We start from the raw sequence: 25842 nt of genomic DNA, 5'->3' as shown, positions 1-25842 counted from the left end.
CAAGTTGAAGGAAAGAAAATATTGTGCATGAGTAGAAGCCAGGATGTGTGAGGGGGTTTCTGAAGTAGCACTTGCCCCAGCCAGAGGTCGAGCCCCCGACGACTGAGTGGGATTCCATACACCTGACATTAGGAGACAATTAGCCGGGATGGCTCCTAACTACATCCTCCTTCCCTGTTCCCAGTCTTCCTCCGTAGCCGGCTCTGGGGATGAGGAGCGTGGGTTAGGAGGAAGGTTTGCAATTGACCAGGCTCCTGTTTTGAAGGCTTCCTCCTAGACTTAAGACAGCACCGCTCAGAGGATGGATGTGTGTTTAGCAATTTCCCATTTTATTACCTGCAGACAGAGAAAAAAAAGATATAAATAGATGTTTAACCACACAAATAATTTACATTACTGTCTTCTTTATGACTATGAAATAATAAAATACAATTAAATCAAGAGCAATAACGATTTCGGCACAGTGGTACTAAGCAAAATATGGAAACCAATGAAATAAGAAAACTCATAAACCGGGTGTTGGGAGCACACTGTGAAATTTTTCTTGGTCAAAATTCTCACAGTATGTTCAAGTGAAAGGTGTATTAAGCTGCTTTTTTTCCTTCCATAATTCCTTTCACGATGAGGACCTGTGGCAGGCAGGCATTCACTGCTGAGATGCCTAGTGGCAGAGCTATCTTTCTTGAAATCCCAGGCGATGAAGCTTAATGCAGAAGGCAGAGAGCTCAAGAAAATGAGAGAAGGAGCACACCCCCAGGAGCCTGAGTCCTCTCTGGGTCTTGAGAACCTTCTTATCTTTCCTGGACATCAGGCACCTTCCGTCTGACCAAAAACAACGACAGCCAGAAACGCAAGGCAATGAAAACAAAGCAGAGGAAGCCCGGGGCCTGGCGGGGCCTGCAGAGAGGTCACCCAGTTTATTCGTCTGCCTTCTGGCAAGACAAGGCCCAAATCACTCTCAAGGTTGCCAGTCTCTTCGCCTGGGCAGAGGCCCGTCCTGAAGTGGGAGCTGCAGGCTCCCTGACTGTAGGGGCAGCTGTAGGGCTACTGCAACATCCCCCTATAGGAAGTGAGGGCTGGGGAGGAAAATCAGGGAAAGCACCTGGCTGGTTTAGTCTTGCAGCTTGGGTACAGAGGCTGGTAATTCTGTGTGTCAGAGTTCAATCCAGGATATATCACATCTTGGGAATTTCCTGAAAGTATCTTACCTTTAGCGTTTGGTGTTTATGGTATCGGAAATGTCTCTATCTGCGTGGGTATTGTTAAGGTTTTTAATGTTTCTTGGAATTTCTGTTTTAGTTCATCATTTGCAGTTTTCTGATGAGCCCACCACAGCTACGACTTTTCCAATATAATTATCCCCACTGGAGTATCATCTTGGGTTACTGCATAGGAACCTCATCTTTCGTCTGCATCCCCACATACATAGCTTATCGGCTGATCAGCACTCCAGGGACATTTAAGGAGGTATGTGCTAGTTAGTGTGTATATGTGTGTGTTCAGACTGCTAATTGTTTTGGGAGAAAAGGATTCTCTTGTTATCCTCTATTCAAAATGAGATTCACCAGGAGGCACGCAACCCTATATATGTATGTACCTGCGCCATAGCAAAGACCTCTCATGGCTGTCACTGTCATCTTAAGGCATCTCCCAAAGCCTCAAGTGCAAGGGTAAAAGAGTGAGCTGATCATTTGGGTGCACCAGAGCATTCAGCTTGGGCTATGCGTAGGTTTTCAAACTTGTCAGGCAACTCCCCTGCCTCCTGCTTGCCACTGGCCGTGGACATCAGATCTGTGACGTCTGGAGCAATACATAAATCTTAAGTGGCGATTGTGGTGGGAAATGTCCATGGTGACTTTTGTAACAGCAATGTGACAAGTACTATTTTGAAAATCATCACAAAATAAGGATGTTGCAACAATATCATAGTTTTAGCTCAAAATTGTTAGCTGTCTAACAATAGCATAATTTTAGCTCAAACCATTGGAGTAAAACTGTTTTGCCAGGATAGCAAGATTCATTTCAGCAATGAATGCGCTGTAGAAACGTTAATAACAGTACCTTACAATTTGTATGAGTGCCATTTTCAAAGCATCTGCATGTCAAGTATCCTATTCTGTTATCAAAGTACCTTGGGAGGTAAACAAGCAGGCATTATTACCAGACACGGACACGGAGGTGGGGAATAATCCTCTCGAAGTTTCCTTATTTCCAGCCGGGCACGGTGGCTCACACCTGTAATTCCAGCATTTTAGGAGGCCAAGGCGGGAAGATCACTTGAGGTCAGGAGTTCAAGACCAGCCTGGCCAACATGGTGAAACCCTGTCTTTACTAAAATTACAAAAATTAGCTGGGCATGGTGGCGCTGACCTGTAGTCCCAGCTACTCAGCATAATCTATAATAGCCTGAGACCAGGGGTGGGCTAATTTGAGATCTTACAGCAAAATTTAGACATGAGACCATCACAGTAGTCATCCTAAGACATTTCATAAGAAATGAGAAGCAAGAGAACACAGGCAATTAAACATCAGCTCTTTCTTTTCTTTCAGACAAGGTCTCACTCTGTACCCCAGGCTGGAATGCAGTGGTGTAATCATGGCTTACTGCAGCCTCAAACTCCTGGGCGCAGGGGATCCTTTCACCTCAGCCTCCTGAGTAGCTGGGACTATAGGCGCCTGGCCAATTTTTAAAATTTTTAATGGAAACAAGGTCTCACGATGTTGCCCAGGCCGGTCTCAAACTCCTGAGCTTAATCCTCCTGCCTCAGCTTCCCAAAGTGCTGGGATTGCCGGCATGAGCCACTGCACCCGGCCAAACATCAGCCCTTTCTGAGAACAACTGGGTTCATTTCTTTTTCGAAACAGGAAAACTGAATTCTGGGTGAACAGAACTCTGAGCTCTGTAGTTACTAATTTCCTAGAGCCAAAGCAGCCCTCTCGTGACTGCACTCCCCGCAAAGAGCCTTGAGCCCCGTGCTGCTTCCTGGACACTCTCTTACCCAGAGTCACTGAACGCATTCCTTCCGGTCGTCCGTCATGGCAGTTGTGATGGTCTATGAGCTCTGTTGCTTCAAATCCAGACGCCAAGGTTGGAGGTGGGAACCGTGTTAGGTTAGTAAATGTCAGGATTCTTCAGTCACAGGCTACACCTCAGATCCTGGCCATCTTTCTCACAAATTTCCCCAGTTGGCCACAAGGGAATGCCACCCAAAAGTGTGTCACTAACAGAGCTCAGATCCGTTAGCAGTAGAGGTAAGACTAATTGTAGGTAGGGCAGTCTTCATGAGGGACCACCAGACGGGGAGCAGTGGTTACCCGGAAGCAATGTGGTACATACACCCTGTCAGTGCGGACCATGGAAAAGGCCCTAGTCGGCTCTGGCAGACACTCACCTTATCTGGGCCTCGGTTTCCTCATCTTTCAAATGTGCTCATTCGATCATATTAACATTTCCCAAAGTGTGTTCCAGGGGCTGTCACAGGTATTATTGCTGGAGAAAAAGTTTATGTAGTCAGGTAATTTTTGGAGACGCTGGACTAAGGCAAGTTAAACAGGTTTCTTGGCTGGGCATGGTGGCTCACACCTGTAATCCCAGCACTTGGCAGGCCAAGGTGGATGGGTCACCTGAGGTCAGGAGTTCAAAACCAGCCTGGCCAACATGGTAAAACCCCGTCTCTACTAAAAATGCAAAAATTAGCTGGGCGTGGTGGCGAGCACCTGTAGTTCCAGCTTCTCAGGAGGCTGAGGCATGGGAATTGCTTGAGCCTGAGAGGCAGAGATTGCAGTGAGCTGAGATCATCGAGCCACTGCACTCCACCCTGGGCAACAGAGTGAGACTCTGTCTCAAAAAAATTAAATAAATAAATAAACGGGTTTGTTTACCTCAGGACTTCTCAAAAAAACTTCTCAAAAATATGCCCATGTGCATGTTTAATCTCCGAGAATAAAGCATTGCTGTGTGTTTTTTTGCCAAAGGTCTAGAATTCTTCACAATTCTTTATGAATACCAGACTTGCTAGTCTGTAACTTTCTGCCTGTGAGGGAGGGAAGCCTCATATTAAATCCTTTTGGGCCCTGGCCATATGCAAGGTTGGCGTTTGTGGAGTGAGCCACCGCTTACTGGTGTAATTTGAAGGGTATCACACATACCCACAGCCTGGAAGTCTCGTGTTGGAGTCATCCACTGGCTTAGGTCATTTTTGCAGAAACTACTAATAATCCACCCAAAGATACTGGAAAATGGTCCCTAATGAGTACACGTTTATGAAGATATCAAGAGGAATCCATTTCTTACATTAACTTGTTATCATCTTGCAGAAGGCCAGGGCCTGGCAAATTTTGAGAGCAGCAGTGGCCTGGCAACTAGAATGCTGACAAAGTACGGAAAACAGACGTGGGCCTGGCATCCTGGGTGGTCAGTCACCAACAGGGCGGCAGACCATGTGGGTAGGTTAGGGCACAAAAGCCAAGTGTTTGACTTTACGACATTGTTCATTGCTGGCCTTGCCCCACCAAATACCTCGGTGATCTCTTCTCTCTCTGAGCTGTGGTGATAGCTCCACTTAAGACAAGTTCTAGGAGTCGAGCATGGTACCATGCACCTGTAGCTCCAGCTACTTGGGAGGCTGGGGCAGGAGGATCCCTTGAGCCCAGGGGTTCAAGACTGCAGTGAGGCATGATTGTGCCACTGCACTCCAGCCTGGGCATCAGAGCAAGATCCTGACTCTAAAAAAATAAATAAATAAATAAAAGGCTCGTTATAGTGATCTCTGTCTAGTTCTCAACTAACAAGTCATCATTCTGTTGAATCAGGCATAGTTCACATGTTAATCTGTGGGAATGTGTGCCTTCTGAAAGGCTGCTTTCCGTGACTCAGCATGCTCTGGCAGCTGACGAGCCCTGCAATGACTCCTTTTAAAACGGATTTCTAGTGAGAGTTCAGTGCGCAGATACTAAGGTCATGAGGAGCATAACATGTGCAATTTTGTGCATTTTGCCCTATAGTGCATTTCATTAACTGTAGGACTGGAACTTTTTGAATTTTATAGGCCCTATTCCTTAAACAACAAACTCCCAGAAAGAGAAAATAGAAAAGCTTGAAGGCGTCTCCAGACGTTTTCAGTCCAAAATAAAAATGACAGGAGCAGAACTTCGCCTAAAGATCAGTAAATCAAAGGATGCTTTGAGATCCAAATTGTCTGCTTATGATACATACAGACTTTTGGCCAAAAAAGATTTTATTAAGCCACTTAATAAAGATTTTTCGAAGCCTCTGCAGGCAGTGCTGCTGTTTTTTTCTCTCCATATCCCTGAGCTGCTTTTTGCCACTCTGATGCTGAGTTTTACAAGGCAGGTTGTATATTTCATACTTAAGCCTAAGTATATTTCGGATCCATCTTAAAGCTTCTGTGTACCTCAGCTGTTTCTATAGTAGACCTTCTCAGCCACTTCTCTGTGATGAGTACTACATCAACACAATGTTGCATTAGAAGTGATGATTGCAATAATCGCATCTTTTACAATTTAACTATGTGATAATTTACACTCTTGTATGAACTAACCAGTATTGCTTTACAGGTGAATTCATTAAATTAGTAACATCCTGGCTGTTACAGTGGCTGATAGCACTGGGCACTATGGCTGCAGTGTGTCTGCAGGGGACAAGGAGCCTGGGTGAGGGGATGGGGGCCAAAACCCAGCAATTGCTCTGCTCCCCAAGCCCTGTGTGGCCGCAGAAGCCTCCTCTGTCCAGAGAAAAGTGTACCCTTTCCCAAGTCCTTCAAAAGCGTGTTATTGGCCATCAGAGATTCTATTGAAGGCTCATCATTTTCTTCCATTAGTGTTATAATGATTTTCTTAGTGTACAGATGCGTATAGTTCCTAAATATATCATTTTAATTCATATTTGAGAGTAAATAAATTGGGAATTCTTTTCCTAAGGAAAGTCAAATTCCACCTCGTGTTAGATGTTATTGAAGTGTTATTTAAGCTTTGTTTTAATATTCATGTTGACTATTTTTGCAAGTTTTAAAAATTACAAGAATGTTTATAACGTTGTATTTTCTTCCCAATAGCGTATTATTAAAAGTATCACCCCAGAAACACCAACAGAAATTCCTTGTGGGGACATCCGCTTGAATGCTGTGTAACACACTCAATGAGAGGAAAAAGGCTTCCCCACAACCTCCTCCTCCAGTTCTGACGAGCCACGCCTGCCTTGTCCCCTCCAAGTGGATGAGTTTCCAGCTAAGCCTGATGATGGAAAGGGCCTTCTCTACAGGGACACAGTTCCAAGAGACGATGGTGCCCAGACTCAAGGCCTCCAGCCACTCATTTCCATGGACTCCCCTGGACATATTCCCACGGTAGACTGTGACGCAGCTGAGCCGGCCTGTTTTGGACGTGCGAGGATGTGAATGGAGGTGATGAAAAGCACCCTATCAGTTAGGATTAGGTCTAGAATCAAGTCTGTGAAAGTCTCCTGTATCATTTCTTGGTATGATCACTGCTATCTGATATCTGTTTGCTTCTAAAGTTTTCACTGTTCATGAATACGTAAACTGAGTAGGAGAGAACAGGGATGCTATCTCACTAGCCATATATTTTCTGAGTAGCATACAGAATTTTATTGCTGGAATCTACTAGAACCTTCTAATCCGTGTGCTGCTGTGGTGTCAGGAAAGGAAGATGTAAGAAGCTAAAATGAAAAATAATGTGTCCATGTAAGCATGTGAGTCTGTGTATATTGTTGTTTCAGTGTATTCTTATCTCTAGTCCAATACTTTGGGCCCATTACAAATATATGAATTTTCCCAAATTTTTCTTACATTAACATATTCTACCGACTCAATTGTGTATGGAGGTTATTATTTGAAGGGTACAATCACTACTACATGCTCTGCCACCCACTCCTTTTCCAGCAGCACTGCTTGGCCCACAGCTTTCCTTTACGGGCCAGCCTCTGGCGTTTGCTGCACCTCATTGCCGCCTTCCTGTCTCTCTGTGCTAAACATTCACAACAGTGTTCCACAGGCAGATCTGGCCTATTTCATTAGTCACTGTGGCTTGGCTGTGAAGTACATTGCAGGTGGATCTTGTCGCATGCCCCTTCAGTGTTTACCTGACCTTCTGGTTTAAGCTTTGTCTGCCTTACGCGACTGAGTGTGACTGTCCAGGTTGCTTTGCTAGGTGAAGAGAGGAGAGAAAATCAGATTCTTGCTTAGCCCTGGGGCATACAGATCTGGCACCCTAACCTAAACCAAGGCATCTTCACTCCAAGAGCAACTGGAGAGTCTGGGTTAGCCTTACATGGACCTCACCACTTACTGGCAGTCACAATTGTGAGCCCTCCAGATAATTTTTAAGATTGAGTCTAAGTAAGGCTGCTTGGGAAGTGGTCAGCTCTGTAAATCACCTTTCATTTCACATAAAGCCCTTAACATAGATAGGTAAATTTGGCCTTTGGTGGCTCGTGACTCTCAGAGGCATAGGTAGAGGAGCAAATTAATATTTGTAGCATGGGAATTCCTTATCAGAATTTTGAGGGGAATAAATCCTCATCAGAGACAAAAGGACTTCATCATCTGGCCGCCTCTCACTTCAGTTCTCTGTATAAATGAAATTTAATTCTAACAACCTTATAAAAAGAAGGTCCAGACAGCAGAGGAAACGTCCTGTCCAATTCTAGGTTTTTCTCCCTGGGCCCCCTTTCCCCAGCCTTGTCTACCCTGGCCTGCTTCCTGCATTCTCTCCATGCCCTGCTATTTCTGATTCTTTGCTTCTCCTAGTGAGATACTTTCCTTATATGATAGCTGCTGAGACGTTTCCCAGAATACTAGAGGAAAAGAAGAGGGGAATTTAGAAATGTCCCTCACTGACCTAGCTCCATTATCTTCACTCTTTCATTCTTCCTGCCGCCTCATGCCCATTCTCTTTACCGTCTAGCATGCTGAAAAGAAGGAAGTGATCTAAATGCCAGCATATTCAGTGGTAAATATTAGTTGGGGCAAAAGAAAAACCGTGATTACTTTTGCGCCAACCTAATAGCTTTGCACATTTTAAGAACTTGCTTTATGAAGATATTCAGCTATGGATTCTCTGCACCCCACATACTTAGACATTGTTCAATATGCTACTTTAAAAAAAAACACCTTTTCAAACAGAATTAGAGTTTTGCCAAACCTGGTATTAAGGGAATTGTGCAGGAGCTTTGAAAGTTTTCAAACTTTATTAAACTAAAATAAATAAATAAATAAAAATCTCTGTCTGTTCTGCATAGTATGCATTTATTTGACCCCTATTTATCAATACTACTACTTTTTTTTTTTTAATTTAAGAGTAGGTAGGTGGATTTTAAAATAATATTTTAAAGACCTTTTACATCTATATGTAGCATTTATAAAAAAAACAAAAACTAAAAATAGAATTGAATTGTAACATTATTTAAGGACTGAAGTTAATTTTTTTTTCTTGTAATTGTATCAGTAAGAAATACACAAGAGGCCGGGTGTGGTGGCTCACACCTGAAATCCCAGCACTTTAGGAGGCTGAGGTGGGAGGATCACCTGACATCAGGAGTTTGAGACCAGCTTGGCCAACACGGTGAAACCCCGTCTCTATTAAAAATAGAAAAAATTAGCTGGGTGTGGTGGTAGGCGCCTATAATTCCAGCTACTTGAGAGTCTGAGGCAGGAGAGTCGCTTGAACCCAGGAGGCGGAGGTTGCAGTGAGCTGAGGTAGCACCACTGCACTCCAGCCTGGATGGCAAGAGCGAAATTCCATCTCAAAAAAAAAAAAAAAATTGTTACGCTTAGTTCCATGGAAAGAATATTCTAAAGCTTTAAGTCTTCTTTTTCTATTTTCCATAGTATTGCCCTTTCCCCACTTCATTGCTTAACTATCTCTAAATTTGAATGATAGAATAATATTTTAAAGGTCAGATAATGCCATTAGAGGCAGAGACAAACCCAAACCTGGGGACCAAGCTAATTTCTCTGCTCTTGAGAGCACTAAAGACAAGTGAACTGGAGTTTTATTGCCCCTGCTAGAATGAAATAATACCTTCTCCGCCAGGCACGGTGGCTCCTCACACCTATAATTCCAGCACTTTGGGAGGCCAAGGCAGGCAGATCACTTGAGGTCAGGAGTTCGAGACCAGCCTGGCCAACATGGTGAAACCCCATCTCTACTAAAAATACAAAAATTAGCCGGCCATGGTGGCAGGCGCTTGTAATCCCAGCTACTTGGGAGACTGAGGTGGGATAATCACTTGAACCCAGGAGGCAGAGGTTGCAGTGAGCTGAGATTATGCCACTACACACCAGCCTGGGTGACAGAGCAAGACTCCATCTTAAAAAAAAACAAACAAAAAACCCTCTCAATTGGTTTAATGCCACAATAGAAAAGATAAATATTTTAGGATGGAATCTTAAATATGTCTGTCTTTTTGTTTCATATAGTTGAAATCAATTCAGTATTGTTTCCATATTAGGTGTTTCAAAAACAGTCACCTTTGCAACAGAAAAGCTCTTTTGTTGAAAATGATTCACAATATAGTTCAGTTGGAATGTCAGGTGGTATTTCTCTTACCAACGCCTCACAGAATCTATGCCAAGCTGCTCTACCACCAGTGCAAGTATTTTTTTAAAGCTACCAAAATAAACTTTCTTCACCAGTCAACTCTAATTTGGAGACAGTGTGCATTGGTGAAGGACCTCATCAGAATAAGTTTGAATGTCTACTGAACTAAGAACTTTGTCATTTGGGGGAAAGAATAGATGGCATCGGTCCTTCAATTATGTAACTGAAGACTCTAATTATAGTAGATAAGAGTCGTGTCTAGCAATTTTTAAATACTGACAGTCCAAACAAAAATATTTGGTGAAGAAGGATGTCCCATCTTTTTGCTTAAATATCATAAACAAATACGAGCATTTACTAATTTTTTAAACGATATTTTGAAAGATTACTCTTATTTACACTCTAAAATTAAAGGTGTACTTTATCTTAAGAAAGTGATATATGAAAAATGCGTATTTTAAAAGATAAAATTGGGGAATTTACAGTTATTTTGTGAATGGCATTTAAACTATGATTTGATTTATATACAACTTTTCAGAATACTTTTGATTGCGTGTTGGACATATCTAAAGTTAATTTTATCTGGCAGAATTAAACCTAAATTTATTTGTGTAAAAGAGTCCCCTTTCTAAAATTCATATAGTGCCCTTGTATTCATTTATGCAGTGTTTATAAATATTTCAAGTTAGATTGTGAGATATCAATAAATGATTTATGCTGTGAACTGTTACTGTAATTAATGCTTAATATCATGATTTGTTATATCATTAAAAAAACACAAAATTCTAAACTCTTGTTAAAATAAAAATCTTACCATATAGTCAAAATATTTAAACATCTTCCAAAACATCACTGCATAGCAGTACGAAATCTACATTGAATTAGATGTATTCAATTTCAGTAAAGTTAAATAAGTTAATATAATTCTTTGTAATTTGTGAAGAGCTTTAGTTTATAATGTGCTTCCCCATGGGATCACCAGAGGTCTAGGTGACAGATGTATTTTCCCAGGTGACGATGGGGGCGGGATGAGGAGCCTGAGGCTCAAAGAGGTTGATTGATTTGCCCAAGTTCACACACCTGGGACGTTCCAGGACCGGCCTTATGCCTGGGTTTTCTAATTCCAGCCCAAAGGTTATTTACATGTTCAGCTTTAAAATTAGCATCCATAGAAGCTTGAGAAATCCAAAGAGTATTCAACTGCAGAATGGGTTTTGTTTCTAAACTTCAAGGATGTTCTATCTCATTTTAAAGTGTGATAGGGAAGAATAATTAACGTAGGGGAAGAACCTGTTACTGATATATCATTACATGTGCGCGTAACCTACAGCAGCAGTCCCCAGCCTTTTTGGCATCAGGGACCGGTTTCATGGAAGACAATTTTTCCATGGATGGTGGGGAGCAGAGGGGTATTTCAGGATGAAACTATCCCACCTCAGTTCATCAGACATTAGATTCTCATAAGAAGCACACAACGGCCTAGATCCCTCGCATGCATAATTCACGACCGGGTTCACACTCTTGTGAGAATCTAATGCTGCTGCTGATGGGACAGGAGGTGAAGTTCGGGTGGTAATGAGCTGTGTGGCCCAGTTCCTAACAGACCTCCTGCCCTACAGTTAAAGACTCTCCAGTTACCATCACCACACTCAATCTAATCCTTGTACTAGATTCAAATTAACTGATTTACATGGACTTGTTTAAAGAGGTATTAAGGTAGGGATTCCCAAAATAAAGGATAACATAAGCCAAAGATGGGTGACAAAAAGAAAGAAAAACAAGAGCGAGAAAATAAAATGGGACCAGAAATGAGGCTACATGTCACACCAGAATGATTTTCACATGTGCCGTTGGTATGCCACAAATCTGATCCTAGGCTTTGTTAGAGGTAACTGTTTCATCCAGATATGAGATGCCATTTATTATCACTAAGGCTTAGTGGTCACTCTGGGTGCTGCTGCTTTTCCAGGGATATTGTTATTATTTAAAATAAATGCTAATGCTGTCAGTGCTTTATAGAGAGTTGGGGCAACTCCAGTATCAAGTGTAATATTTCAATTACAGGATTCTCTTTGGAGTCTCAGCTCCAGTTTTGGAACACATCACTAAGTCATAACTAAAGATCTCAAAATGATTACCAGTATTTTTTTTTTACACACTTTTTTTTTTTTTTTTTTTGAGACAAAGTATCCTGTCACCCAGGCTGGAGTGCAGTGGCGTGATCTTGGCTCACTGTAGCCTTGACTCCTGGACTCAAGTGATCCTCCCACCTCAGCCTGCTGAGTAGCTGGGACTACAGGCATGCACCACCATGCCCAGCTAATTCTTTGCATTTTTAATAGAGACCGAGTTTTACTATGTTGCCCAGGCTGGTCTCAAACTCCTGGGCTCAAGCAATCTGCCCGCCACAGCCTCCCAAAGTACTGGAATTACAGGCATAAGCCAGCGCACCCAGAGACATGGTTTTTATAAACTAAAAAATTCAGTATGTAAAATGATGGAGAGGATAGTTAATGCTGAGATCTGAATAAATGGACTTGAATAAAAAGTAGAACATATCTTAAAGTATAGATTCTAACTACAAAAATGAAAATGAAGGATGTGTTTCTGACAAATGAAGACATTCTCCTACATAACCGCAATTAAACCATCATAGTTAGGAAAGTAACACTGCTACATGACTGTCAACTCATCTTCAGACCCTCTTCAATGATCTTTAGGAAAAAGGATCTAGTCCAGAATCATTTTTATTTAGTTTCATGTCTCTTTTGTTTTCTTCAGTCTGGAACCGTTTTCCAGTCTTTCCTTGACTTTCACCACCTTGAAGCCTTTGACGTTAATGGGCAAGTTATTCTGTAGAATGTCCCTCAATTTGATTTGTTTGAAGATCAATTCCTCCTAATGAAATACAGTATGTATTTTTGGCAGGATTATCACTGGAATAGTGCTGTGTTGTTTTCCCTGCCTCCTACCAGGTGGAGCGTGATTTTGATTTGTCCCCTCACTGGTGATGTTAACTTCAATCATTTGGTTAGGGTGGTGTCCACCGGGCTTTCCACTGTAAAGTTCCTTTTCTTTTTGTCATTAATATTTTGGGGGATGGAGTTATTCTAACACTGTGCAAATATCCTGTCCTCATCAATCCATTTGCTTTTTAAAATAGATTCCTGTTTTATCCAATGGATTATAATCAATTTTATTCATTTATTCATTCATTCATTTTTTGGATACAGGGTCTCGTCGTGTCGCCCAGGCTGGAGTACAGTGGGGCGATCATGGCTCACTACAGCCTCGACCAGGCTCAAGTGATTCTCCTGCCTCAGCCTCCTGAGTATCTGGGATCACAGGCGCATACCACCATGTCTGGCTAACTTTTGTATTTTGTGTAGAGACAGGGTTTCACCATGTTGCCCAAGGAGGTCTCCTGTGCTCAAGCAATCCTCCTATCCCAGCCTCTCAAAGTGCTGGGACTATAGGCGTGAAACACAGCACCTGCCCCCATTATTATTTATTTTGATGCTCAATTTGTCCCAAATTTAGCCAGTGAGAAAGTCCCTTCAAGCTGGTTTCTGTGTGCTTTTGACATGTCCCCATCATTCTTGGACCAGTTCCTTGTTTTCCAGAGTGAGATGTTTCAGGACCAGCTTGTACTTTCTCTGCCACAGCTCTGAAATCAGTTATATCTCCAAGAAGCCCTGGTTCCTTTTAGTCAAGAGCAGATTTAGAAACCACGATCTAGGTGTTAGGTATTCTCATGGCTACTGAGCTGTCACTGATCCTCAGCCCTCTCACTGGACGGAAGTGTGTATAAATAATATGAATTTAATAGTTAATTCCATATCTTAAAAACCATGTGGTCACACCGATATCTCCAATTCCAACCCAACACTAGAAAGTTCATTCTAATTTTCTTCCTTTCCATATTTATAACCCCTTTGACCACCTACCCATGTATTTTTAATACAGTTTTGCCTTTTTTCCCCCTATATATATATTACTTCTTCTCACAAGACTGAAATTCATCCAAGTTGGGTATAGCTCTAGTGTGTTCATTTAACTGTTGTATTGCCTATGTGTGCGTGCGAATATATATATAATTATATATATTCTATATAGAAATATTTGTTATATATATATTTATATATTTTATATATTTATATGTAATATATATATATATATGTATTTTCTGAGACAGTCTTGCTCTGTCACCCAGGCTGGAGTGCAATGGCATGATCTCGGCTCACTGCAACTTCCATCTCCTGGGTTCAAGTGATTCTCGTGCCTCAGCTTCCTAGTAGCTGGGATTACAGGCACGCACCACCACACCCAGCTAATTTCTTGTAATTTTAGTAGAGATGGGGTTTCGCCATGTTGGCCAGGCTGGTCTCGAACTCCTGAGATCGGGCAGTCTGCCCACCTTGGCCTCCCAAAGTGCTACAATTACGGGCGTGAGCCACCACGCCTAGCTATATATTCTCTACTACTGATGGAGATTTAGGTTGTATCATTTATGAAAAATGTATTACAGATATTCCTGGTGCATCTGTGGAACATGAGTTATAGGAAACATGCAGTGTCAGTTACTAGGTAAAGCCAAACTTTTCCCAAAAATGTTGTACCAGTTCACCTATTACTAGTAGCACACAAAAATTACTGTTGCTGCTGGGTGCAGCGGCTGACACCTGTAATCCCAGCACTTTGGGAGGTCGAAGCAGGCAGATCATATGAGGCCAGGAGTTCAAGATCAGCATGGCCAACATGGCAAAATCCTGTTTCTACCAAAAATACAAAAATTAGCCGGGTGTGGTGGTGTACGTCCGTAATCCCAGGTACTCGGGAGGCTAAGGCAGGAGAACTGCTTGAAGCAGGAGGCAAAGGTTGCAGTGAGCTGAAATTGCATCACTGCACTCTAGCCTGGGAGACAGAACAAGACTATCTTTGAAAAAAAAAAAAAAAAGGGAGCCGGGCATGGTGGCTCTCGCCTGTAATCCCAGCACTTTGAGAGGACAAGGAAGGCAGATCATGACATCATGAGGTTAGGAGATCGAGACCATCCTGGCCAACACAGTGAAACCCCGTCTCTATTAAAAACAGAAAAAATTAGCTGGGTGTGTTGGCGGGTGCCTGTAGTCCCAGCTACTCCGGAGGCTGAGGCAGGAGAATAGCGTGACCCTGGGAGGCGGAGCTTGCAGTGAGCTGAGATCACGCCACTGCACTCCAGCCTGGGCGTCAGAGTGAGACTCCGTCTCAAAAAAAAAAAAAAAAAAAAAAAAAAATTACCGTTGCTCCACATCCTCATCAACACTTCGTATTAGAAGACTCTTAACATTTTGCCATCCTTGTGGAAGTGTAATGGTATTCACTGTGGTTTTAATCTGAACAAACTGTCGTTCATTGTTGAGTCTATTTGATATCCATATGGAACAAAATCTTAATCCCCATCTTACTCCACAAACAAAAATTAATTCCAAGTGCATTGTAGATCTAAATGGGAAATATAGGCAATAATGCTTCTAGAAAATGTTGTCCAGTATAACTTTCTGCAGTGGAAATGTTCTATAAACCTGCACTGCCCTATGTGGCAGCCACCAGCCACATGTTGAGCATTTGAAATGTCTAATGCAACTGAGGAACTTTATCTTAAATTTTATTAATTTTAATTAACTTTGTAAAATTAGAGCTATCTGTTCATTAAAAATACTGTTAAGAGAGTGAAAAGGTAAAGTCATAGAGGGGAGGGAGAAGTTCCATACAAACAACTCGTATCTAGAGTATCTGAAGAACCTGTACCGGGGCCAGGCGAGGTGGCTCACGCCTGTAATCCCAGCACTTCGGGAGGCCGCGGCGGGCAGATCACTTGAGGTCGAGAGTTCGAGACCAGCCTGATTGACGTGGAGAAACCCCGTCTCTACTAAAAATACAAAATTAGCCAGGCATGGTGGTAGGCGCCTGTAATCCTAGCTACTCGGGAGGCTGAGGCAGGAGAATCACTTGAACCTGGGAGGTGGAAGTTGCTGTGAGCCGAGATGGTGCCACTGCACTCCAGCCTGGGCAACAAGAGCGAAACTCCGTCTCAACAACAAAACAAAACCAAACCTGTACTGGATTAAGAAAAAGGCAGAGAGTTCCTCTCCACCGCCACCCCCCCCCCCAAAAAAAAAGCAGGGACTGGAAAGGTAGTTAATACCTGTAATCCCAGCACTTTGAGAAGCTGAGGCAGGCGAATTGCTTGAGCCTAGGAGTTTGAGACCAGCCTAGACAACATAGCAAAACCCCGTCTCTATAGAAAATTAGCCAGGTGTGGTGGCATGCAGCTGTAGTCCCAGCTACTTGGAAGGCTGAGGTGGGAGGATCGCTTCACCCTGGGAGGTCAAGGCTGCAGTGAGCCATGATCACATCACTGCACTCCAGCCTAGGTGACAGAGGAAGACCGTCTCAAAAACAAATACCACCCCCTGCCTCGCCAAGATACCGAAATGTTAAATGTTAATAAAGATATAAGAGCCATCAGGGAATCACAAAATAAAATCATGAGATACCACAACACCTACCAGAGTAGCTAGAAGACAAAAAGCCAAAAGACAAATACCACGTGTGAGCAAGATGTGGGGCAACTGGAACTCTCACACATTGATGGAGGGAGTGCCTTTTAGTTCAAATATTTTCGAAAACTGATTGGTAGTTAACTGCTAAAGCAGAACATGAGCATACCCTATTAATCAGCAATTCCATTCCTCAGAAATACCCAACCAAAACACACATGTATATACTAGAAGACAAGCACAAGAATGTACCTAGAAGATACATTACCTGGAAGATATTATTCACAACCCAAAAAGAAATAACCAATGTCCATCAACAGAATGGAGAAGTAGTAAAGACTCTAGAAAACAAGCGAAACTACTCTATGGTGCTAAAAGTCAGAAAGAGTAGGGTGGGACAGAAGTTTAAGGGGAGCTTCTATGGCACAGGTAATGTCTTTTTAAACTAGGTGTACTGTGTGAATCCATTAAGCTGTAAACTCCATGTGCACTTTAAACATTATACAACAAAACAATTTACTAAGAGTGTTCTGGTAATTTTTGGCACAGAGCTATCATGAATGGAACCTTGTATCAAATAGGACTTTTTGAGTTGTGACAGCAGAAATCCAATTCAAACTAACGTAACAGAAAAAGGGAAAAGTATTGGTTTAAATGTCTTTAAAAAAAAAAAAAAAAAAAAAAAAAAGCTACACTAGAGCCAGAGATGCAAAAGCAATCATCAGGTTTTTTGTCCTTCTCTGTTTGGCTTTTTTTGTGGGCTTTTTTTCTGCCAGGCATCAAGGCACTCTCTCATGACACTCAAGACTTACCTCATCGCCATAATCAGCAAAGACAACAGAAAACATCTTTCTGTACATTCTGACAACAGGACCAGCATCAGCCTAGCTTGAGTTGCATACCCTTCCTGTAGGCTATTCTGACCCATTTGAACCCGTGGACTAAGGGTAGTAAAGGTGTGTTTTCTCAAGGACAAATCAAGGTGCTGTTACCAGGAAAAGGGGGGAATGAATGCCAGAGAGGCAAAACCAACATTCTGTATATTTGGAGGAGACAGAAGAAAACTCTTCATTTGCAGTCTCTCATACTGATTTATGTCAAATTAAGTCAGTTAATAAAAGTAATTTATAGCTTTCCTATCTAAGGATCCAAGCTGCTTGTAAAAGTCTCTGAGCTTTTCCCTCTGGGAGAGGGAAACTGAGTTTATCATCAGATGTCTCTGACATCAGTCTCTCCTCCTGGACTACCTTGCACCCTATGATCAAATTAATCTTCCCAATGCATGGCTCTAGTTATAAAACAATCCTAACAAAGAAACCATATTCCCCACCAAAGTTAAAGATTTTGTCTGTCACTCATGGTCCTTCCATGATGTCACCCTTTTACCTTTCCATACTTACATTATGTTGCTCCCTTTGTGTACACCAAGTCAGTGATTTTGGGAGTTTGTCACTGTCACTGACTGACTTTAGAGTATTAGGATGTAACTGACATTCAATGTATCAGTCACAGATTTGGGTGTTAACTTTCCTGTGACTTTTCCTTTCTGGTTTTAAAGGTACAATACAATAAAATGATTTATAAATGCTAAATCTGACCCTTAATATATAATGTTTTTCATCTAGTCAGCATTCTTATTAAACCAAGTTTATCCTTCTAAAAATAAAAAAGTGTGCTAACTCTTTATGATAAAGTATTGCGAGAGAGATAAACAGCACTTTCGTAACGGGAAGACCTATTCTCCACAGCATTCATCTTTCCCCATAAACAAAATATTTACAGTGTATAATTATTTCTCCCGAGTTTCAAAGACTCAGGAGAAAGATACTAGTTTTATTTTTATACACAAGTGGAACTTGTAATAAACTGCACGATCTTTTTCAGAGTATGTAAAACAAGATATGTTTAGAAATAGGCCACCTGGATCTTTAGCTAATTTCATTTAGGCTAATGTCTCCACAGCTTCACCTTTAACCAAAAGTGATTTACGTACATAACCAATTTACTAACTTGTCAAGGTTTCAGAATTACAAATTAATTTCTACTAAAAGCAAAAAGATGAACTGCGACATGAGTAAAATTACTTTAAAATAAACGCATAAAATGTATAAGCATATCATTTTATTTTCATTTAAGCCAACTATGCTGTAAGCTATTTAGACAAGATGTATGATTCACATTTTACACTTTAATACAAATTTCAGAACATAAAGTATATTTTCTATTTTTCAAATCCGTATTTTATCTTAAATACAATATTTATAAAACAAACAGCTCCTGCAACAAAACATTATTAGAAGAGTTAAATTATTTATTAAAAAAATTTTTTTTTAGAGACAGGGTCCCATTCTGTCACCCAGGTTGGAGTGCAGTGGTATGATCACAGCTCACTGTAACATCAAATTCCTAGGCTCAAGTGATCTTCCTGCCTCAGCCTCTTGAACAGCTGGGACTACAGGCATGCACTACCATGCCAGGCTTTTTGTTTTTTAAATAGAGGCAAGGTCTCATTATCCTGCCTAGGCTGGTCTTGAATGCCTGGCCTCAAGTGATCCTTCTGCCTTGGCCTCCCAAAATGCTGGTATTACAGGCACGAGCTACCACATCTGGCCAAAATTATTTTTTAATGGTTGTGGTGGAGCCAATTTTCCTCATTATGTACCTACAGGAAATTAGCACACTCTCACAGTTCTTGAATACAACAAAGAATGTGGTAATGATGAGTACATACTATATATAAATTCAGCCAAACATCCACATCCAAAATTTAAGACTGACTTTTGATTTTAACCTAAAATTTTGAAAATAAAATTTAAAATGCCCTCCAAACTATCTTTCTCTTAGGGTAGCCATCAATCATCTTCTTTCTCAATATAGGTCTTTGTATTAACCCGCGCCATCTGCCTGGCCAAGTACCTGTCTCTAGCTGACATTACAGTTTCTTCATTGTTCCGCTTTGCAAACTTGCTCACTGCCTCAGGTGGTCTGTCTGGTTCTTTACCCTTCTCTTGCCTTTCCTCTGTGAGTCTGGGTTTTGTTCCCAGTGATGATTCAGAATTAGAGGCTTTCTCCTGGTTTCTTTCTTTGTCCTTTGCCATGTTTCTCATTTTGTTGGATATTTCTTGGTCAAGAAATGTATCCTTTGCCCTAGAATCTGGGCTGCTTTCCTTTCTATCTCGATTTCTTTCTGAAGATTGAACACTTACTTCTCGTTTTTCTCTATCTCTGTATTTATCATTATTTTCATATCTTTCCTTCCTTACTTTCATATGCTCTTCCTTTGCTTTGCTTTTCTCTTCCTTCTCTCCTTTCTCACTGTGTCGGTTCTGATCATTTTGTTGTCTATCTCTTTCTTGTTCTCTTTGGGAATATTTCTCCCTGTCTTTCTCCCTTTTCCACACTCTGTCACTTCTTTCTCTTTGGTCTCTTGACCTTGGTTTATCTTCCTGTTCATGCCTCTTCCAATGGGAATCTCTATGACTGGCCTCTCTGTGCCTATGAGAATCCCTTTCTTTCCAGTAATCACGGTCAGTGTAATGGTTCTCCTGGTCTCTGGATTGCTTCTGTTGGTGCTGATCTTCCCTTTTCTCATGTCCTCTCGATGTTCGTGATCCTTTCGTGTGGTGTCTGGCACTGTGCCCTCTTTCTTCACTAGGTGACCGAGAGTGGTTTTGATTCCTGTGGTGCTTGGAGTCATTCTCAGGAGTCTCTATGACCTTTTCCCTTCTGCAGTTCACTCTAGTTTCTTCTACTTCATCATCCTCACTGCTCTTAGCATCAAAGTCACTGTCCGCATCTGGGTTTTTCTCTACTTTCACATCAGTTTGAGGAATGCATTTCTCCTGTGGTATTCTGCTTTTTGAACTTACTTCACTGGAGTAGCCCCTTGATTTTTCTTCCTTTATACCAGATCTTAAAAACAAAAAAACAAAAAAGGGCAGAAAAAATGCCACATTATCAGTTGTAATAAGCAAATGAAGGGTTCATATAATTTTTATCAATACTCAAATCAATACACCTATAGTGATATACACTATCTGATTATCCAAATGCAAAAAGGTCCTGATGTCTATGCAAATTAGTAATTTCAAATTCATACCATTCAGAACATGTCCAATATTTGTAGAAGTGAAAAGAGAAAATTAGCCCTTGTCTACTATATTACTAGAACCTACAGGCAAGGGTTCGTACAGGTCTTCATTTTTTGGTAAGCCTAAGACAAAGAATAATTGGGAAAAGTAAGATATGTTCTGAATCTAAGTTCTGTTTTCGCAACATGAAGCTTAAGTTGTGACTCTTAGATTTTTTGTTTCCTTTCTTACTTATTTTGAGACAGTTTGTCACCCAGGCTGGAGTGCAGAGGCACAATCTTGGTTCACTGCAACCTCCGCCTCCCAGGCTCAAGTGATCCTCTCACCTTAGCTTCCTGAGCAGCTGGGAATACAGGCCTGCATCAACACGCCCAGCTAATTTTTGTATTTTTAGTAGAGATGCGGTTTCACCACATTGGCCAAACTGGTCTCAAACTCTTGACCTCAGGTGATCCAACCACTTCAGCCTTCCAAAGTGCAGGGATTACAGGCATGAGCCACCATGCTCGGCCTTTTTCTTTTCAAAAAATTATAAAAATAGTCCTAGAAATACATGAAGATAATCTCTGCACAGCAAAACAGTGGCAAATATAATCCTAAATATTTACTCTCTCTCATGATGAAAAACGCACTAGTATCCTGATATACTCCTTGGCACCTATCACAAAATGGAAATATATTAATTTGTCCATTAGAATCAACAGCACTAAAATTATTTATATTACTTACGTTGTTCCAGCTGGCAAGTACAGTTAACTTTGTACTACTCACACAGTGAGTATAATGTAAATAAGAATCACTCAGTGATTCTTACTAATCACTTACTAACCACACTAATGCTGCAACAACTTTGGTTCTCCAGGAATTATCAGCAGAACTATCTTGGCTAAAGGAACCCACTAACAGTTAGGAATTTGATTATTAGACTCTGAGAAGTACAACTATGTCAACGACATTACAGAGTTTCCAGATGAAACTCTAATACAAAGACATAACGTATAATTTCCATTCAAAACCTGAATCTTCAAATACAGTTTCTTAGGTTCATACTTCTCACCAATTTTATAATCAAAACCTAGCAGCGCAGGGAGGGAGTGGGGCATAAACTTCCTCTCCTCACCTTAATTCTATTCTCCTACCTCTTCCCTTCCTTAGCAACACAGACTCAGATCTACTCAGAACCGTTTCTGTTAATTTTTTTCTTTTTTTTTTTTTGCTTAGGACAGACTCTTTTATCTTCAGCTACATACTTACGGCATAATCATCTCACCACTCCTATAATACCTTATAACTTTATTCAAAAATCCTCTAATCCTTTACCTTCCAGACCAGCACTAATAGAAATGCCTCAAAAAATGGTAATGTTCATATCTGAGCTGTCTCAGTATAGCAACCATCAGCCAAATATGGCAACTGAGTATCTGAAATGTGGCCACTGTGATCAAAACTTTAAATTTTATTTACATTTTTTATTTTATTTTATTATTAATTAATTAATTTATTTATTTTGAGACAGAGTCTTGCACTGTCGCCCAGGCTGTAGTGCAGTGGCGCAATCTCAGCTCACTGCAATCTCAGCTCACTGCAAGCCCCGCCTCCTGGGTTCATGCCATTCTCTGGCCTCAGTCTCCCGAGAAGATGGGACTACAGGCTCCTGCCACCACGCCCAGCTAATTTTTTGTTTTTGTATTTTTAGTAGAGATGGGATTTCACCATGTTAGCGAGGATGGTCTTGATCTCCTGACTGCGATCCACCCGCCTCGGTCTCCCAAAGTGCTGGGATTACAGGAGTAAGCCACCGCGCCCAGCCATTTTATTTTATTTTTTGAGATGGAGTCTAGCTCTGTCGCCAGGTTGGAGTGCAGTGGTACAATCTCAGCTCACTGCAATCTCCGCCTTCCGGGTTTAAGCAATTCTCCTGCCTCAACCTCCCGAGTAGCTGGGATTACAGGCATGTGCCACCACGCCTAGCTAATTTTTGTATTTTTAGTAGAGACAAAGTTTCACCATGTTGGCCAGGATGGTCTCGATCTCCTGACCTCATGATCCGCCCGCCTCAGTCTCCCAAAGTGCTGGGATTACAGGCGTGAGCCACCACGCTCAACCTACTTCATTTACTTTAAATTAAGTAGCTACACGTGACCAGTGCCTACATACTGAACAGTGCTGTTCTAGCCCCTGATATGTAAGTCTTACATTTTATGAAGGCTGGGTCCTATTTTTGAAAATAAATCACTTTCCTTTTTATATACTATCTGAACATGTATATAAGACTTACACTGTAGACACCTAATTCTTTCCAAATTTCTCCTTAATTCTGACAGCAAAATCATTTTAAGGTACCAGGCACCAATCATTTTAAGGATCATGAGGAATACCTACATTATTTAAAAAAAAAAAAAAAAAAAGCAGCCAGGTGCAGTGGCTCATACATGTAATCCCAGCACTTTGGGAGGCTGAGATGGAGGGATCACTCAAGCCCAGGAGCTCAAGACCAGCCTGGGCAACATAAAGCCCCATCTCTACAACAAAACTACAAAAAGAGGCTGGGCGTGGTGGCTCACGCATATAATCGCAGCACTTTGGGAGGCCAAGGCAGATGTATCACCTGAGGTCAGGAATTCGAGATCAGTCTGGCCAACATGGTGAAACTATCTCTACTAAAAACACAAAGATTAGCTGGGCATAGTGGCATGCACCTGTAGTCCCAGCTACTCAGGAAGCTGAGGCAGGAAAACCGCTTGAACCTGGGAGGCAGAGGTTGCAGTGAGCTGAGATCGCGCCATTGCACTCCAGCCTGGGCGACAGAGCGAGACTCCATTCCATCTCAAAAAAAAAAAAAAAAAACAACCAAACAACCAAAAAAAACCACAAAAAACACAAAAGAAAATTGGCTGGGCATGATGGCTTGCACCTGTAGTCCCAGCTACTTGGGAGGATCATTTGAGCCCCTGAGGCAAAGGTTGCAGTGAGCTATGACTGAATCACTGTACTCCATCCCACCCTAGGTGACAGAGTGCGACTCTATCTCAAAATAAAAAAAAGAAAAAGAAAAAAACCACAATTTGATTTTGCTTTCCCTTGAAGATTTTGCTCTCCCTTGTTAAGACTTGTAAGTCACTTAAAAATTCAGAAACTTTATACATTAAAAGTCTGTCTTTGGTTTTACAATAATATTAAACTCAATCACTGACTATGTTTTAATGTAACAATTTCTGTGAACTACAGAATAAAAATGATCTTAAACTAAATCTGTAGGTTTTAAAATTAAGAAACTGCAAATTTCTAGCCATTCATTCAATTAGGTACGGCTGGCTGACAACACAATATGCAATGTTGTAATCTTCCATCTTTCAGAGGGTTAAAATGATCCCACAACCACAGATTATTATAACAGTATCTTTCTTCAAAATATTTCATATACATCATATACATCTCCTCACCTGGCTTCACGAAAGCTGCATTTAGGTACTTCCTCTTCACCAACTGCTTGATTTAATAGGTGCCTATAAAATCCACTGAGATCTCTCTGCTTGGTTACATCCAAACATGCTAACAGAGGGAAAGCAAAAATTAGAATATATTCAATAAGGCACAGTGCAGTTTCATTTTACAGACGTAGAGTATATAACATACAGTGTGTAAACTATTCTCTGGATCAGGATTTGGCAAACTATATCCTACAGGCCAAATTGGGCCTGTTGCCTGTTTTTGTAAATACATTTTTATTGAAACAAAGCCCTGTTCATTTATGTACTGTCCAAAGCTGCTTTTGTACTACAAAAGCAGAGCTGAGTAACTGCGACAGAGATCACACATACAAAAAGCCCTAAAGTATGAATACGATCTGGCATTCATAAATATGAATTTATAAATTTAAAGTCTTAAAATATAAATACTAAAACACTATCTGGTCCTTTATAGAAAGACTGCTGACTGGCACTCTAAACACATAGTACATGCTTACACAGAATGTTATAGACTTGGTTTTCTTCTGCTTAAAAGCTGAAGAGGCCAGGCGCAGTGGCTCACACCTGTAATCCTAGAACTTTGGGAGGCTAAGGTGGGTGGATCATCTGAGCTCAGGAGTTCAAGACAAACCTGGCCAACATGGTAAAATTCCGTCTCTACTAAAAATATAAAAATTATCCAGGTGTGGTGGTACATGCCTGTAATCCCGGCTACTTGGGAGGCTGAGGCATAAGAATTACTTGAACTCGGGAGGCAGAGGTTGCAGTGAGCCAAGATCACACGACTGCACTTCAGCCTGGGCGACAGAGCGAGACTCTGTCTCAGATTAAAAAAAAAAAAAAAAAAAAAAAAAAAGGCTGATGAGCATTTGTCAATTAAAGCATTTACAGGGCTGGGCATGGTGGGTCATGCCTGTAATGCCAACACTTTGGGAGGCTGAGGCAGGAAGATTACTTGAGCCCAAGAGTTCGAGACCAGCCCTAGAAACATAGTGAGACCCCACCTCTACAAAAAATACAAAAATTAACCAGACACAGTGGTATGTTCCTATAGTCCTAGCTACCCAAGAGGCTGAGGTGGGAGGATCACTGGAGCCTGGGAGGTCAGGGCCGCAGTGAGCCATGGCTGAGCCACTGCACTCCAGCCTGGGTGACAGAAACCCAGTCTCAAAAAAAAAAAGTATTTTATAAATACATACTCTACTTAGATCTTGAGACATAATCATGAGCAGAAAGCACTAAAGCATTAAGATATTCTTAATTCATCCAATTTTTATTCTTTCTTCAATTAATGTTATTCTTTTTCTAATTGCCTCATTGATGCTCCTTGAGTGGTGTTACTCTATTATTTTCTCATTCCAGAAAAATGTAACTAGGGTTTAAAATTATATTTATATTGTTTCTGACAAATGCCATGGTGTTATACTTTGTAATAAATGTTTTTACATTTCAAATCATGTTCTAAGGCAAAAGCCACAAAATGAGAACTAAGTCTAGTAGAAATAATAGTTACTAAAGAGTTCAACTGTGTTTTTAAACTTTCCTCTCTGTTTTATAGTACTATATAATACCATATTTCTCGTGTCTTGAATTCCTAAACATAAATTATGATCACAAATTCATAACCCAAAAATTCAGTGACAGAGCAAACAGCTAACCACAGGGTAGAGATTCTGCTACTGTTTCCTTGTGCCTTTCCCACTCTTTCATGTTACCTTCCAGTGCAGCAGCCCTCTTTTCTCTTTCTTCTTCCTCAGCTCTCTCTTGCAGTTTTTTCTTATATGCAGACGTCACAAATGCTTCTTTATCATCAAACTCTCCCTTTTCCATTTCTCGTTCTCTCTGGATTTTCTTTTCCATTCTTTTTTCCTGTTCCTTTTTTCTGATCTCAACAGCTTTTAGCAAGTTGTGAATATACTTGGGCTAAGGAAATAAAAAAGATTTACGAAAAGAGTAAAAAAATACTAATTGTTAATATTACAATTTTTATAATGAATTCATTAAGATAGAAATGATTGGCCCAAATAAGATTGTCTTCCCTACATTCAATATAAACTTACTAGCAAGATTAATATTGAAACTGTTTTCAATAAAAATTTAGGTGTAGCAGAGATAGAAATTGTTTATAATGTGATTTAACTTTAAAAAAACATCAAACTA

The 25842-nt window shown here is 40.9% G+C and overlaps 2 protein-coding genes across 10 annotated transcripts in view; one reads left to right on the top strand and one right to left on the bottom strand.

Moving 5' to 3' along the window:
• The window catches only part of SLC6A4 (solute carrier family 6 member 4), a 38407-nt gene extending 30145 nt beyond the window's left edge, over positions 1–8262 (top strand). The window contains exons 13-14 of the mRNA XM_003912554.5: positions 1300–1467; positions 6075–8262. Coding sequence (XP_003912603.2) covers positions 1300–1467; positions 6075–6149 — 243 coding nt within the window. The 3' untranslated portion in view covers positions 6150–8262. The remainder of the gene's footprint in view (positions 1–1299; positions 1468–6074) is intronic.
• Positions 8263–18222: 9960 nt separating this feature from the next.
• Positions 18223–25842, bottom strand: part of NSRP1 (nuclear speckle splicing regulatory protein 1) — a 67552-nt gene continuing 59932 nt past the window's right edge. For 8 of the 9 annotated variants that reach the window (XM_031657016.1, XM_031657013.1, XM_021928220.2 and 5 more), the window contains 3 exons: positions 25398–25605; positions 23656–23764; positions 18953–20033 (listed from right to left, as the gene is read on the bottom strand). In XM_031657016.1, the coding sequence (XP_031512876.1) occupies positions 18974–20033; positions 23656–23764; positions 25398–25605 (1377 nt within the window). In that variant the 3' untranslated portion in view covers positions 18953–18973. Of the gene's footprint in view, positions 20034–23655; positions 23765–25397; positions 25606–25842 lie in introns of all 9 variants that reach the window. The other variant, XM_031657014.1, reaches the window with a different exon arrangement.

The sequence above is a fragment of the Papio anubis genome, chromosome 17 (genome assembly GCF_008728515.1).
Source record: "Papio anubis isolate 15944 chromosome 17, Panubis1.0, whole genome shotgun sequence".
NCBI classification, from domain to species: domain Eukaryota; kingdom Metazoa; phylum Chordata; class Mammalia; order Primates; family Cercopithecidae; genus Papio; species Papio anubis.
This window is presented reverse-complemented; position numbering and strand designations above follow the sequence as displayed.